Here is a 17,331-nt window from a genome sequence, read left to right as displayed (position 1 = left end):
CCTCATGCCAGACTGAATTTCTCTGAACGCAGACAGGGCTATAAGTTACCTTTGTATCCCACACAAAGGGGAATAGGGCTGTGAATAGGGCTGCAGGTGTAGCTCAGCTATAAAAAGTGTTTTGTCTAGTATGTGCAAGGCCCTGGGTTCAATCCCCAGCACTGCAAATAATAATGACGATGATGATGATGATAATGATGATGGTGGTGGTGAATTGAATTATCCATGGGTTTCAACACTTCTTAATTTAAAGGTTTCATTTTGTTTAGTCCTAATGACTAGAAGGGACAAATTTTCAGATCAACAGTAGCTTTTATCTGATGCTTGTCAGGGAATCTGGGTGTTTTCTAAACTATGCCTGAATCAAAGACAAGATATTGAAGTAAAACACTAGTGATTTGATTTATTTTTTCTCCTTTAAATGCAGAAAGTAACCATTACCTGAAAATGTTCTTAAGGGGTTTCTGAATGAACTTTAACTATCATAAGTAGAGAATGGTAGATGTTAGAATAGCAAATCCAACCAAACAAGCAGTATCTTTGCTCCCTTCAAGAACACTATTTGAGGCTGGGCATGGTGGCACATGCCTATAATACCAGCTATTGGGGAGGTGAGGCAGGAAGATCCAAGTTCAAGGCCAGTATTTAGCAACTTAGTGAGACCCTTAGCAACTTAGCAAGACTCTTTTTTTTAGTTGTTAATGAACCTTTATTTATTTATATGTGGTGCTGAGAATCAAACCCAGTGCCTCACACATGCTAGGCAGGCACTCTACCACTGAGCTACAACTCTAGCCCTAGCAAAAATTTGTTTTACAAATTTTTAAAAAAGAACTGGGGGTGTATGTAGCTCAGTGGTCAAAGCACCCCTGTGTTCAATCCCCAGTACAAAAACAAAACAAAAAAAAGTTTGGCTTCTAAATTCTAAAGAAAAGAGAAGCAAGCCCTCCCTCAAAAACCAAAGGTAGTGTGATAGGACTAGGGAACCTGTGGTACCACTTGAAGCAAGATGACAGATTACCAAATGAAAAAGCGGGCATCTTACATGGCCCCACTATACAGGTTTCACCCAAAACACAGAGTTATAAACGGTCCCATATCACAGAGTTTAGATTAAATAAGTCAGTGTGCTATTCTCTTGTTAATCTGTCATTTGTTATAGGAGCCTCAATCACAAACCTAAGTATTTTTTCTCCCTTCCTCATTTCTGCTTATCTCCCCTCACTTTGTACAGCACCTATAGCTGCAGAACCTCGTTGCTGGAGGCAATGCTGCTGAGTGCCAATGTCTAGCACTGACCTTAACAGAGGCTAGATCTGCATGGAACTAGGACCTATTCCAAAAAAAGAAAAAAAAAAAACAGTGCAAAGTAAAAAATAAAGTAGCAAAAGTGATCATTAAGATTGGTGCTAAGCCAGGCACAGTGGCACATGCCTGTCATCCCAGCAGCTCAGGAGGCTGAGGCAGGAGAATTGCAAGTTCAAAACCAGCCTCAGCAAAAGTGAGGCACTAAACCACTCAGTGAAACCCTGTCTCTAAATAAAATACAAAATAGGGCTGGGGATGAGGCTCAGTGGTCAAGTACCCCTGAGTTCAATCCCCATTATTCCCCCCCCCCAAAAAAAAATTGGCACTAGATGGCTTATGAAGAAAAAAATTTAAAAATCTCTTCAGCTTCAATCCAAACTATACTTCAATCCAAATGAAGTATAGGCTGAGGCTGACAGCAAGTGGATGACAACACGGTCACTAAAACAGTATCACCATCCAACCAACTGCATCATCAGGGAAAGCCATCCCCACTAGGTCTCCTAGGTCTGGGTCCACCATCTTGAAACACTATGTGGCCAGGCACACATCTGGGTAAACTATTTACACACTTTGCCCAAATAGCCTTCCTTGACTCTCCAGCTTGTCACAGGACCCCATTTTATACTCTCACAAGCCCTTTTGTTCTTGTTCTTCGACACCCTCAGCTCCCTGAACATACCACAATTATGTACTTATTTCTCTATAGATTTAAAACCTGCCTGCCCCAAGAGACAGGCAAGTGTAAGAGGTAAGTGACTCCCCCCTATATCCTGTACCTGACACCATGCCTGGCTCATGCTGAGGGCTTAAGACAGATTTGTTGAATGAATGATTCATAGTGACTTCCTAGGAGCTCTTGTCCCTCAGTTGCTCTGGTATTCTAAGCAGCCATGCCACGACTGTTCTGTGCTTCACTAGAATCAAAGTTCAAGGAGAGTGTCCAAAAGAGAAAAACCTCATGTACCAACAGAGAGGCTAGCTTATTGTTTTGTAAGTGCTCTCTGTTGTGGTCCTATTTACATACACCACTGGTCCAAAGCAAAAGCACTTTGTTATAAGTGACTTTAGAAGTCCTAATCATTAAAATTGAAAACTTCCATTTAAGTCAGACTACCTACCCCTTTGTGATATTAAAAGTACCCCCCTCTGTGTTTCTATCCCTCTCTCTATGAGACCTTTTCCAGCTTTTAACCTGGGCTTTTCATTCGGAACCCCTTATGATCTTTGAGCTATAATTTTCACAAATGGGGCCCCGAAGCTCTTTTTTATTTACCACAATTGTTCATTTCATTTCTGCATGTATTTGGTAGATGAATTTCCTGTAACGTCTTACAAAATAATGCTGTAACATCTTGTATTAAAAAAAAATTGAAAGGTCAACAAAAAAAACCTACCAAAAAAGAAAATAGAGCAGTTAAAATATTTAAATTATTATTAGAAAGTTAAAATGTAAAAACAGGAAGTATACTAGATGAGAATGTTTGTATCAGGGCCAGGACCGAAGGAAGTGAGAAATGTGCAGGACTGTTTTATATTTTTAAATTTTTCAATTATTTTAAAATTTGATATTTTGTTCACTGTGGATTTTTTTTCTTTCAGTGCTGAGTATCAAATCCAAGGCCTTGGACATGCTGGGCAAGCACTCTATGGCTAGCCCTAATTTTTAAAATTGATTTTGATTTTAAAAAATTATTACATGAAAATATTAGTGATTGTTCCTCAAAAGTTAAACAGAAATACCATATAACACAGCGATTCCTGGTATAAACCCCCAAGAATTAAAAAACAACCAGGCACAGTGGCTCAGGCCTGTAATCCCAGTGGCTTGGGAGGCTAATGCAGGAGAATCGTGAGTTCAAAGCCAGCCTCAGTGACTTAGCAAGGCCCTAAGCAACTCAGTGAGACCCTGTCTCTAAATCTAAATAACATATAAAAAAAAAGGACTGGGGATGTGACTCAGAGTGCCCTTTAGTTCAACCCCTGGTACAAAAAAAAAAAAAAAAAAGGTGTTCCAAAATGTATATGCAAGTGAATGTTCATAGCAGCATTATTCACAATAGCCCAAAGGTGGAAACAACCCAAATGTCCATCAACAAATGAATCAATAAATTGTGGTAGAAATATACAGTGGAATTTTATTCAGCCATAAAAAGGAATGAAGTTCTGATACATGCTACAACATGGACAAGCCTCACCAACATTACAATATATGAAAGAAATCAGACACAAAAGGTCACAAAAGGTCACACGCTATATGATTCCACATGTATGAAATATACGGATAGGAAATATAGGATAAGAAAATTTATACAAATCAAAGAGAGATTTTTGATTGCCAGGGGATATGAAGAGCGGGGATGAGGAGGAGCTGCTCATGGGTACAGGGATTTATTATGGATTATTGACAATGTTTGGAGCTAGATAAAGGTGGTGGTTGCACATCGGTGCATGCTACTGTATCATTCACTTTTAAATGGTTAATTCTATGTTATGTGAATTTTACCTCAATTTAAAAATTTGTATATATTACTGATCTTGATTCCTGAGTTTTTTGGATACTGTGTCTAAGGTGAGACCTTTACTTGCCACTCCAAGTCTTCAACCTGCTAAATTTCACTTTTAACTGGAAATAAGCAGGGTGAGAAATTGAAATAATCTTCATCCACACATGAACCTGAGGCTGAGTTCCAGGTAACAAAACAAATCATTTTTTACTCAAAATTACGGCATGTGCCCTGCCACATAACACCAGGAAGGCCCAATTACCTGGATTCCTGCTCACCACCTTGACATCATGATGCACTGGACAAAACACAGACACACTTTCTCCCCCATTATTGTTGCTAGGGAAAGTTTAATTAACTATGGAAATTTGTGAATACCAAAGGCCACCTATGGAAGGAGAAGAAAACTACCCCTTTGGTTCTGGTTCATGGAAGTAAGCATTGCCAAATTCCCTTTGAGCCTTTATATCCCATATTTGGAGAACAAAGCGATTCTTTATGAGTGTGGTGATTTCTTCAGATAATTCCTTCATCTTCACTACAACTACTTCAGAGGCTTCAAAAAAAAAAACACAAGTATTAGCCACATCAAAATAAAATAATACATGTCCTTAAAATACCTCTAGATAGTCTTTACACCATTTTAACTTGCTCCTAAAAGCCAACACATTTGAAGCAAACCTAAATGGATACAGTTTAGCTTCCTCCCCCCAGTGAACATTCATAGTCTGCCCCTCATACAAATATGAAGGGAGCTCACACTAGAACAATAAACTCATGACAAGTTTTCCAAAAGCTGTTGTCCCTACTAAAGAGAAGCTTATCCAATTTGAGGCCAGCCATAACCCCTAGGGTACTCCCAAACCATGTCCACCTTTGAATATAAATTTAATAATGCTATCCTGGCAGCTATCCTTTCTTATAATGCATAATAGAGCCACAGGGAAAATAAGCTGCCCTTGGACACCAAACCTATCTCTGGCACTTCCTTACAAAGAAATAAAATCCTATTTTATTTTATACAAATCCAAGAAAATCTGCTTTGGGAGGAGTGGCCTTGACTAGGAGTCAGCAAAATGATTTTGTAAATAAAGTTTTATTAGCACACAGCCATGTGCATTTATTTCTGTATTGCCTGTGGCTGGATTCCTACTTCAATGGCAGAATTGAGTAGTTGTAACAGAGACTATAAGATCCATAAATCCTAAGAGACTTACTATCTGGACTGGCCTTACAGGAAAAAAAAAAAAAACTGTCAACTCTAAACCTAGACCATTTACAACTCTACGCCCTCCATCCTTCAGGTACCCATTTATAGGTGTACCTGTAAATTGTTGACCTCAGATGCATTCCATTTGGATTGAGTCTATCCTACTAACTGTACCAGTCAAATAGGAGCATCCCAAGGGAGAAGGATCCTGAGATGCAAGTCCTGTAACACTCCCATAAGCTTATAGGACAAAAACGCTCAAAGATTCCATCTTACCCTTTTAGGCAGTCCCCGTTATTCCAAGTCATGTATTAGCTTCAGCTGATTTCCAACTCAGCTATCCTTGGCTCTGAAAAGCTGTCATCGCTGGCATCGCTGTATCTATCACTAGATCAAAAGAGGAACTAATTTAACAAGGCATAAAACACAAACAAACAAACAAACAAAAACCTGGGCAATGATTCAATTTTCCATTCCAAACATGTCCCATAATTAACCTCTACTCAGAGAAAATATTAGGAAATATTCTATTATCACGTTCTAGCCACTACAGCAAGAGGTCAGTAACAGCTGACTTCTTTGGTCAGAGAAATTGATAGGGTGCTTTCATTGAAAATTGGAAGTTACTTCTTCAGAAAATTTAGAAAAGCATTTCAATTTAAGTTGAAATCTATAATTTTCTGAAGACCACTGATCACTTGCGTATTTCAACAAAAGCCTTGATTTCGCACCTGCCAACCTTACCTATTGTTTGCTGTCTACTGGAGGTGTTCTATTAGTAAATTGATTTAAATAAAAGCCTGAGTTGATACACCCTTTTATTCTCTGTGAATCTACTCTTGTCCAACTAAGGGCTAAATAAACTTCAGTCCATCTGAGTTTGAGCCACATTTAGACCTATTCCAACTGATCACAATTTTCTCAAGTGCACAAAATATTACATGGCTATTTAGAGCTCTTTCACTTTTTGCCCTTCTGATGACAACTGTTTCTTTAGGCAATGAAGGGAGTCCAGGACACACTACTCCAGAATATAGCAGCTCAGCAGAGTGACAATATTAAGCCATAGGATGCTGAGAGACAGTATGTGCTAGAAGGTCTCTTGGACCTTCCCCTGCCCTCTGGCCCTGAAGCAGATAATAAGAACCTCAGAGGTACTCTCCCTAAACCCCAATGGAAAGGAGTATTCTTCTCTCAGAAAACACTGAGACAGAAAAATAATCTGAATAAAATGACCTTGCTAAGTTTCCCCTGGTTCATTACCATGACACTATACTCATTGCTCTATTCTATTTCTCCATGACTCCCCACTCTTCATTATCTGCTATAGAAAACACTAGGGTTGCTGAGCAGTGGTGCATGCCTGTAATCTCAGTGGCTGGGAAGGCTGAGGCAGGAGGATGGCAAGTTCAAAGCCAACCTCATCAACTTAGCAAGGCCCTAAGCAACTCAGCGAGACCCTGTCTCTAAATAAAATATAAAAAAGGGCTGGGGATGTGGCTCAGTGGTCGAGTGCCCCTGGGTTCAATCCCCAGTACCAAAAGAAAAAAAAAAAAAAACACTAGTGTTTATCTGTTTGGGTCTTCATTTCCTTATAAAGACTCCATGTCACATAAAACACAAATAAATGTGTGCTTTTCTGTTGTTGATCTATCTTTTGTTATAGGGGCCTCAGCCAGAAACTAAGATGGTTAGAGGAAAAGATGGTTTTTCCTCCTCACTGGCCACGTGAAAGGATTAGAGAACAGTAAACACAGCTGTGTGTCCCTGATTCTGTTAGTCAGCTGCAGGTTGGCTTTTGCCTCTGTTTAAGAACTATGGCTTCTCCCTAGATACAGAATTCTGCTTGCCTCTGTGCTTGAGATAACAGCAGCTCCTCATTACATGGGAACCTGTCATCTATGGTCAGCACATTCCACAGGGAGCTTGAACTTGGTGGTCATTAGGACTAGACATGCATGTTGGCTCAAGACCCAGGGAACACCAGCAGCGCAACAGAATGCTAATGCACTCTCTAAACTCACCTTGAAATCTTATCCACTTCAGATCATATTTTCACAGTGATTTATATGTCAGCAGCATGAAAGTTTTCCATTCCAACAAACATTCTCATTAATCCAAGGTTTTGAGTCACATATAGCGTTCAGAATAGGACCGATTATTGACACCTGTCACCATGCTGGGTTCCCTTAGAAATACATCTTCACCGTCAGTTACCTCTGCAATTGAACTTTTGCTCTGAGCCATGGGCTCTGTTTGGGTTTCCTTTTGCTTGGTTTAAAAAATAAATCAGCACATCGATGAACTCCACTAGAGTTCTACTGATCTGTGGAGACACTGCCAGGAAGCGTTCCGTGCGTGACCCATCCCTAACCTTGGCCAAGCTTTTGCTGACTAGTAACACTGTCTAAATTTCATAACAGGTGAAATCACCACCACCACCTGCCTTTTTCTTAAATGGAACAGTTGGAGAAAATCTGTGCTGAAGGGCTAGAAAACAAAGAGTTTATTCTCTACCTATTGAGTGAATATCAATAAATAGATAAACCAAATCATAAAAGACCATATATCTTTTCTGGTTTGCATTCTCACTGTCCTCCCTAACTTTTGGACAAACAACAGAGGTACAGGAGCACTATAGCAGGGAGAGGAGATAAAGATTAAGAACAGATAGAAAAAAACAGGGTTGGTGGCACACACCTGTAATCCTAGCTACCCTGGAGGCTGAGGCAGAAAGATCTCAAATTCAAGGCCAGCCTGAGAAACTTAGTGAGACCTTATCTCAAAATAAAAAGTAAAAAGTGCTGGGGATGTGGAGCTCAGTGGTAAAGAACCCCTGGGTTCAATCCCCAGTACCAAAAAGAAAAAGAAATTGTTGGCAGAAAAAACAAGATATGTTAAATAAGCATATAAAAAATATATCCTTAAATTCACTAAAGTAGAAAATGGTACCTAATTAGACTTTAGTTCAGGAAAAATCATTTCTGTCACACAGAAATAATCATTTAAAAGGAAAAAAACAGATTAAAAAATAAATATTCTTTAAAAACCTGGTCAAAAATTGGATATAACCTCTCCCTACTCAAATGCTCAATCCTTGCTGGTTCCATGCTTCATTTTGTTGTCAGAGAATTAGCAAAGGGAGGGAATTCAGAAGTTGTACTCAACTCCCTAGAGGAGAAGAAATGAAAGTCAAGGGTGTTCAAGTGACCTACCTAGCACACAACTTGTTTGAGACGGGGCTAGAATTCCCATCATACTAACCCAGGCCACAAATTCATCTCTAAGTTGGGCTGCAATGGGGCAGTCAAGCCCACCAGGGCATGTCACCTGACACTACAAGTGAGAAGGGGCCAAGGACCAAGGGACCTCCATTTCCTCAGGTATCACATGGTACACACACTTCCTTCCCTATTTCTAAGCCCTGAAAGGAGTAGGGTGGGCTCACATTTTTCCTCTCATATTCCCCCTCACATATTAATAGTGTTTATTTATTTACATAAATAAATATTATATATTAACCATGTATCTTTGGACAAGGTCACTTTGACTCCTGAGACCCAAGAAAACGTGGCAATAATAAGTAACAACTTCACCACAATGTTATGAGGGCCAAAACAGAATATACATAAACTTGCTCTGAAAGTTACATAAAAATATGTTGTTACTATTTATGAGGATTACATATTCATACTGATATCTCCTGCAAAACTCGTAAAATATAAAGAATCAGTTGAAAACTGTTAAGTGCATGTTTTTCAGAATTGTTTCTGGTACCAAGTGTAATTCTCTACCCACATTAGCCAGTGGACTTATGTGGGTCTGTTTCAAATCTACTGGCTCTCGATTCTATCCAAAGGGTAGAACTCTGCTAATACATCGAAATGGCCCAAATTGATATGACAAAATGAAGCTTAGCTTGAGTTTATGCATCTGCAATGCTAATGACTGGGTTCACCAATTTTCTTTTGTATAGGTTGAGAGATAAGCCATGACACTCAACAACAGAACTACTGTTCTGTAGCTCAATGGCAGAGCATTTGCCTGGCATGCATGAGGCACACAGAACTTAAAAGAAGTCATAAGCTAGATTTATCTGGGAGAATTTTCACTTAATATATATCAGCTCCATCTTAAAACTAACCCATCTTTTTGAGTAATCTCCATACACACAGAGAGAGAGAGCTTCTCAATGGGAAGAATTATCAGATATTAGATTTAAATTCTATGAAGTACCACAAAGTACAGACACATTCAGTGTGCCTTGTTACCTTTGAGAAGGGGAAGGTTTTAAACCTGAACTGTTTAATATAGTAGCTACAAGCCACAGTGGCTATCTAAATTTAGATCAAATAATATTAAAAATTCCATTCCTCATTTGCACTATTCAATTGCTCGATAGCCAGGTGTGGCTAGTGATGGCAATATTTAATAATGCCGATTATTAAGCATTTCCGTCATTCCAGAAAGTTTTAATGGATAGTGCTGATTTACAAAGAAATGAATAATGAGTTTTTAAAAAACAAACTACAATCAACATGCAATGGTCCTCAGTGTTTTTAAAGGTCTGGATACCTATAGTTAATTAAAAATCACAGCAAATATCTCTCATGCATACATGTGCCCTCCCCAAATAGTAGAAACTCTTCTTTTAAGAAAGTATCTCACAGGACCATTTCTTCAAGACAAAATGAAAATCAGCAGCAGCGACTCAAGGGAATCCCTATCCTCATGACACTAGCCTGACTTTAAAAACTTGACCACAATGGTCTCCATGTGGTTGAGAGAGAAAAGGCTTATCATAGTCAAGCGAATCTGTCCTGGCTCCTAATAAATTCCCATTATAAGAAAACATATTCCAAGGCTCCAGAGAAAGGGTATAGTAATGCCTCATATAACCCACCTTTTGTGCAACCTCAAGGCAACCATTAAATCACTTCTTCATTAACGGAAGGAGGTGGTTGGAATTTAAAATATTTTAATGGCATAGTTAGGATTCCCAGCATGCATGAGTTCCTACAATACTTTCTATCAGAATCCATTTCATGTGAAAAAGCATGTCTTAAAACACGTTGCCATGCACACAGTTTTCCCCAAAGCATTGTTACTGCTATACTTACTTCCTTCTCAAAGGGCCCCTGGAAGCCATAAAATATAAGAGCAATGGAATAAAAACTTAGTATGCTTTGAATGAGTTTTGCATTTCATAGTAAACAGTAGAATCGACCCAGACAGGGCATTAAAAGCACAGAATCCTGTATTACTTTGAACTCCACTCTGGCTGGCCCCACATCACCAACACTAGAGTTAATCAACATCAATAAAGAACGTCTTTTTTAGCCCGTATATAATCCCCAAGGTAAGGTGCACTCAAATGTGATTTCTTTAATAATAATTTATCAGAAAAAAAGGATCTCCAGGCATGGAGTTGAAGTTAGTCCCAGAGCAGGGGAACAGATTTAAAATGTTTAAAACAGCTGATCAAAAGATAGCAAAAAAGGACTGGGGTTGTGGCTCAGTGGTAGAGTGCTCACCTAGCATGTGTGAGGCACTGGGTTCTATCCTCAGCACCACATAAAAAAATAAAAGATATTGTTTCCACCCAAAACTAAAAAATAAATATTAAAAAAAAAGATAGCAAAAAAGAAGCAAGCTCTTTTTTTCTAATTTTCAATTCCTTTATGCTTGAAATACAAAAAGGGGAGAAAGTAGTATTTTGATAATGGTTCATAAAGCACCATCTCAACTATTCCTCATAGCAGCCCTAAGAGTGAAGAGTGGTAACTTGGACAAAATTTCCCAGTGATACAGCCAGAAGCCAAATGCATAGTACTTGCTCTATGTGTTGATACTATCCCCACAGAAATAAAATATTTGCACCATATACTGTAATAACAACCCCAGGCAACATCAACCTTGCAGCCCAAAAAAGTCAAAAAGCAAAAGGATTCCAAGTCTGAAATGGTGGTGGACATTGAATATCAATTCATGCAGGGGAAAACAGCATCTTACTCCGACTCAGCCCAAATGGAGTAAGCATGCCTCAGAGGGAGAAATGACCACTCTGCCAAAAACAGAGGGCTACTCTTACCTCAATGCCCCACCTTAACCATTCCCATGGGTTGGCATACTGATAGGATATAGATTGGTCTTCCCAGCTCACTAAGCAGTTCAGAAATACATATCAAAAGCCAAGAGGCAAAGACATTAAAACCCTCTGGGGAGTTCAGAGGACTACAAGCTGTTTCACATGGATTTATCCTATATGCCCAGGGAAGACATTGAGGGTGGGTTTTAAGCTCCAAAATAATGTGGGAAGATCATTCTGAGGGCAGAAGAGGGATTAGGAGGAGGAAAGCTGGAAACACAAGACCAGGTAGGAGGCTATGCAGTAGGCAGGCAATGAAGGAAATTGGAATTAAGGTAAAAGAATAATAATAGCATCATCATTCCTATTTAAGTTCCTACCATAGACTAGCTAAATTGTTTTCTTACAATTACATGAGACAGTCTCCCTCCACTATACCAGCAAGACCACCCTTTTATACATGGGACAAATTATACTTAGACACGAGAGGAGAGACATCACCAAAGAATTAGAAGCTTTATTTAATGGACCACAATTTCCCATAGATTTATTCATTCTAAAAATGGTCTAACCAGGTACAGTGGCACACACCTGTAATCCCAGCAGCTCAGAAGGCTGAGGCAGGAAGATTGCATATTCAAAGCCAGCCTCAGCAACTTAGTGAGACCCCTGTCTTTAAAAAAAAAAATGGAATGGGGATGTAGCTCAGTGGTTGAGTGCTGCTGGGTTCAATCCCTGGTACCCCCCACCAAAAAAAAAAGGTTTAATGCCGTAATTAATAAGTTACACTTGTAAGACTGGAGTTGTGGCTCAGTGGTAGAGCTCTCGCCTAGCATGTGCGAGGCACTAGATTCAATCCTCAGCACCACATAAAAATAAATAAAATAAAGGTATTATGTCTCAGTACAATTAAAGTTATACTTGTACAAAGAAGACAGCATAGCAGGCCTGAGGCAGCCATCTTTAGAAAGGTCAACAGGGTTGGTTCTTGGCTGGTGTCTGTACATGTGCCTTTCAGAATGTATGCTCCATTACTAACTGATTAAAATCCTTTTGCTGGGGCCAGGCTGTATGTACAAACAATGTGATTTATAGTGAACACAGTTGTCCTTCTAGGAGTCTGGAATTTGGGGGGTTGCTAGGCAGAGAACCTCTACGTGATCAGTCCTCAACAAAATCCCTAAAGACAGACAGACTTCTCTGGACAGAAATATCATGCACATGTTGCATTCACTGCTAGGAGGAGGGTGAGCTCCGTGTGACTTATCACAGAAGGGAGAAAACACTGGAAACCTGCAAATGGATGTTTCCAGACTCCACTTCCATCTTTTCCCTTACTGAGCCTGCTGTATATATTTACTGTGTCACTGTAATAAATATTAGCTGTGAGTTCAACTATATTCTGATTCCTTCTTGAGAATCATCAATGTGCAAGTGGTCTTGGGAGACCCTAAAAACCAGACTCTCAGTTTGATTTTGCATATACTTTTGAGTAGCTCACAAAAAAAAAAACATAAAAAAATACTACCCTAAAAATTTCATGTCCTTGAGATCAGACATGAGCCCTTGAGCCCAGACCACTACCCATCTAAAACCAAGTAGAACTGGTCTTCATAACTGCTGTCTTTCTGGAGATAATGGAATGGTTGACAAGTTAACTCACCAGCTCTAAATACCCCAAAAATATTCTTACTACAACCTCCCTTGTGCTCAAAGATAAATATCTTCCACTAAACAGAATGCAGAGGTTACTGCTCAGGTATTCTTACTGAAAACCAAGGATTTTTACACTCTGTATCTTAGAGATATCAGCTGTCCATATGCTATACAGTTGAATATCATCAGAGCCAATTTCTGGGAAAGGAAGTCATTACTCTAGCATTTGTTCTAGGGTCAATTAGAAGCAGTAATCTTGTCTGAAAGAAATTCAGCTCCAACTCAGCTCACATTAGAGTCTGGCCATCAAAGCAGTTATTTGCTTTTCAAAGTGCACTAATCCCATGGAGCTGGGCAGAGAGGAGCTGAAGTCATCCTGGTATCTGTCTCTGGATTAATTCACAGTCACCATTCTTAGTTGGGAAACCCCCTGCAATGTGTCAAGACCAGACTAGACAACATCCATCCTTTCCTGACACCTGTATTTACTACTTTAACAGGTAATAAACAATCCCTTGTGCTAGGGAGCCAGGAAGACAAAGATAAATAAGATGCCAGTTGCCTCTAAGGAATGAGCCAGTTTGTAGCTGATTCGTAGGAATTCTCTTACAACCAAGGAAGTCTGCAATCAGCTGGAATTCTGATTCTCCAAGACATATTGCATCCTGCTCAGGAGTCACTAGCAAGCAGAAACTGCCAAGAAGCTTCCATTGAAGACGGCGAACCTCCAAGAAGGAATTGGCAGGACACACAGCACGCAGGTGGGCAACCCACACACACCAGACAACATCCATATATTAGTTAATGCTTGCAAACAATTAGATGGTTATTAGTGAAAAATTTCTCCCAGCCATCTACTTCGCTCCACTATCACCCCCGCCCCTTTCAAGTGTGAGAACCTGAAATAATAGAGATGATTGGCTGTGAAGGGTCACGGCACACATATGACACCGAACCACCCTGGAATTTTCAATCTGCTGTATCAGCTGTATATCCTGACAACCCAGGAAGGTCTTCTTCATATGAAATCTCTCATGCAGAACCACAGCATATGAGCTAAAGAGTGTGGAGCCACTTGGCTGAAGCAGGGAAGTGCCCAGGGTGCCTTCTCCCCACGCCCAGACTTCAGCTCTGTGGGCAAAGTTTGAAAGAATGCAAGTAGCAATAGTTAATTCAGTAAGGTGCACAGCATGCAAAATATATAAACCATTCCCATATAAATACACAGCTAAAGGAAATACTAGAGAGCTGTGAGCTTTTCCCAGCAAGCAATGGCATTAATAAGCAGGCTTTTGTGACACGATCTCACACATACACCCATGCATAGAGCCAGGCAGCCCTCAAGAGTTGTTGTCTAGGAAGAGGGCTGGCAATGGCAATCTTCTAAACAGCACAGAGGATTGTTGTGGTAATGACCTTTCCTAATCTCTGATATTCTGAGTTCCTTCCACTTTTAAATTTTTGGCATACTTTATTCTTGGATAAAAAGAAATAAAGAGATAAATTATCCCCAAAGTGATATTTAAATATAATGACGTTCTCATGAAAATCCCTCAGGAGTTTTTACTTGAACCTGATCTAACAATCATTGTACAGTTCATCTGGAAGAATAGCAAAATACATTTTTAAAAACTGAACAACAGGAATAGAGTACATGAGGTCTTCCTTTACAGTAATGCTCTGACAGTGAAAAGAATAGTGAAGGTTCAGGTATGAAAGAGAAAATCATCAATTGAACAAAAGATAAATCTCTGCAATGAAACCAAATTGCCCAACTTACAATTCATAGGGAGCTGAGGGGGAGGCAGATCCCTACCTTAAATGCTGTGCTAAAAAGAAAGTCCATATAGATTATAGATTTAAACCAAAAAATCAAAACCATAATAGTGCAAGATGAAGATATCCTGGTTATTATTTAAATAGTCTTTGCATAGGAAAAGATTTTAGGCATGATCCTAAAGGTAGAATCCAGAAAAGTAAAACATTTGACTACATAATTTTTTATAAAATAGCTAGGCATGGTGGCACATGCTTGTAATCCCAGTGACTTGGGGGGGGGGGTGAGGCAGGAGGATTCCAAATTGGAGGCCAGCCTCAGCAACTTATCAAGATGCTGTCTCAAAATTAAAAAATAAAAAAGGGTTGGGGATGTAGCTAAATGGTATAGCACCTCTGTGTTCAATCCCCAGTACAAAAAAACAAAAAATTTTACATAAATTTTTACAAAACATACATAAACCAGGTGCAGTGGTGTACGCTTATAATCTCAGTGTCTCAGGAGGCTCACAAGTTTAAAGGCAACCTCAGCAACTTAGCAAGGCTCTAAACAGTTTAGTGAGACCCTATCTTAAAAATTAAAATTAAAAAAAAGGGCTGTGGATGTGGCTCAGTGGTTAAGCATTCCTGGGTTCATTCCCCGGTTCCACCAAAAAAAAAAAAAAAAACCATAGAGACTACATAAAGTCCTTATCCAAAATGCCTTAGGAAGGATGAAAACTTCCATTAACAAGCCAGAAGAAAAACAAAATCATTCTGAAAAAAATTTGCATACAATCTAACAAAGGATTAATTTTCCTTATAACTAAAGAAGTTACCAGTCAGTATGAAAAAGAATACAAAAGGGAAAAGGGAGCAAAAGAACAGAAAATCTTTTCATAAAACAAAGAGCCAAGAGAACTATGATATTCATATGTAATTATTAATCAAAGATCAACAAAAGAAAGTCATTTTTTACTTATCAAAATGAAAAAAAAATTATATGAAACAATACCCAGTGTCATCATGATCTGGAGAACTAGCACATTATTGCTGTAAACATGATTAAATTATTTTGGAGAGAGAAAATTTTGTTAAGGGTGAAGAACTGATCCTTTAAAAAAATGCTATAATAATATTCGATTTTAGAAACATGAGATGCTAATAAATGCACATCTCGGGTCATTGCTAGGAGTAGTGAGCTGGTTACCTGGAGGACAGTTTGCATCCCTGTTGCAGGTAGGTATTCAGGTTCCCAGTTGCTGCAAGTAAGAGCCCCAAGTATGGAGGGGAAGGCTTCATCGGCCTAGAAGAAAACTCAGGATGGAATTGGACACCGACAAAATAAGGATGATCTGAAATGAGAGCAATCAGGATGTGATTGAAGCAGACAAATATAAGAACTGCTTGAAAGGTCTTCATATCCTTGAATAAGAAAACTCATTAAATGCTAAGATGATTTTTTTAACTTGTCATCACAGTTACTTTCATGATCCCGTTTCTGGAGTAGAATTCTAAATATAAAGCACATCTCACTTAATTCAGGATTTTATCTGTAGAAGGTGTTAGCACTCACAAACTATCGCTTAGTTTTGCTATGATGAATTGTACATTCCCAAAGTCAGCCCACTTCTAGAAGGCCCTTTGCAGACTTGTGTTGGCTCTGTTTCCATGGTATCCCTCAGACTGCAGGCTAACCCAGGATCATTCTTTTTCTGAGATGGCTTCAGGCCATTTCCTGTAAAGTCTTCTCTGTCCCTGAGGGAAGGGTCCCCAGGGATAAACAAACACAATGCTGACCCAGTGGTCTGCCCCTGGGAAACAACAAGGACAACTGCTTTTCTAGTCACAGCTTTGTTGGGTATTAATCATAACACCATAAAATGGAATTGGTACTCATATTTCAGTCTACGCTAACTTGTCTCTGAGTGATGAAAAGACAGGCTTTCAACGCGTTCACAGTAGCTATATCTCAAGGTGGCAAGAGTTCAAGCTCTTTTCTTCTTCCTTATATGTTTCTATATTGGGTGAACCTTCATGATGAGCATGTGTTACATTATCATGAAGAAAAATTAAGCTATTTTCATATCAAAGGTTATAAGAACCCCCTATATGAGGAATTCAAATTCTCCCTCAGGTAATAGGAACAGAAAAGTAGCTTTTCCCAGATATCCAGAATCTTGTTTTAAAATAAAAAGAATTAAAAGGGTGACACTTCCAAATCTGGGTAGAAATTCCATATTCCTCACCACCACCACCACCACCACCACCACTCACAACTCTATAAAGCTATGTGTACTCCTAGATCATGGAGCACATAGATTGAGCATGTCTCTCTAATCCTATCATTACCATAGTATAGACATGGTTATTAGGCTGTATTTCCAAATTTCAAAAATAATTGCTACATGTATCAAGCTGAATATAATTAAATAAAATGCTTTATGGGGGAAATAAAATAACTTCAAAGCTTTCAATAAGATGTTTTATCAAGTGGTCTAAAAATCTGGTATAGAATCAAAATCACAAATTCCTGTCACCCCTAGAGACCCAAAGGTACTGTATAGCAATAAGGAAATGATGATTGAACAAAAAATTTCTACTTCCTAAGGTTATCATTTAGCCTACAAAATGGTAGTTTCTAGTAACATGTGGCTATTTGAACTCACTAGAATTAATCGAGCACATTTCAAGTGCTCTGTAGCCACATATGGCTAGTAGCCACCATACTAAACAGGGCAGAATAGTTCTATCATAGCAGCTCTGATCTCAGAAAAATCCAGTGCAAAAATCCTCTGTATGTAAGA

General features: G+C 39.0%; 1 protein-coding gene across 3 annotated transcripts in view; it reads right to left on the bottom strand.

The window, feature by feature from the left end:
- Window positions 1-3,446: 3,446 nt before the first annotated feature.
- Window positions 3,447-17,331, bottom strand: part of Ctps2 (CTP synthase 2) — a 100,085-nt gene continuing 86,200 nt past the window's right edge. For 2 of the 3 annotated variants that reach the window (XM_026396718.2, XM_077793774.1), the window contains exons 17-20: window positions 15,735-15,879; window positions 10,146-10,163; window positions 5,302-5,412; window positions 3,447-4,371 (exon numbers count right to left, since the gene is read on the bottom strand). In XM_026396718.2, the coding sequence (XP_026252503.1) occupies window positions 5,343-5,412; window positions 10,146-10,163; window positions 15,735-15,879 (233 nt within the window). In that variant the 3' untranslated portion in view covers window positions 3,447-4,371; window positions 5,302-5,342. The remainder of the gene's footprint in view (window positions 4,372-5,301; window positions 5,413-10,145; window positions 10,164-15,734; window positions 15,880-17,331) is intronic. The other variant, XM_026396716.2, reaches the window with a different exon arrangement.

This window comes from Urocitellus parryii, chromosome X (assembly GCF_045843805.1).
Source record: "Urocitellus parryii isolate mUroPar1 chromosome X, mUroPar1.hap1, whole genome shotgun sequence".
In the NCBI taxonomy this organism is placed as follows: domain Eukaryota; kingdom Metazoa; phylum Chordata; class Mammalia; order Rodentia; family Sciuridae; genus Urocitellus; species Urocitellus parryii.
Note: the sequence above shows the minus strand (reverse complement) of the source record. Positions and strands in the feature narration are given on the sequence as shown.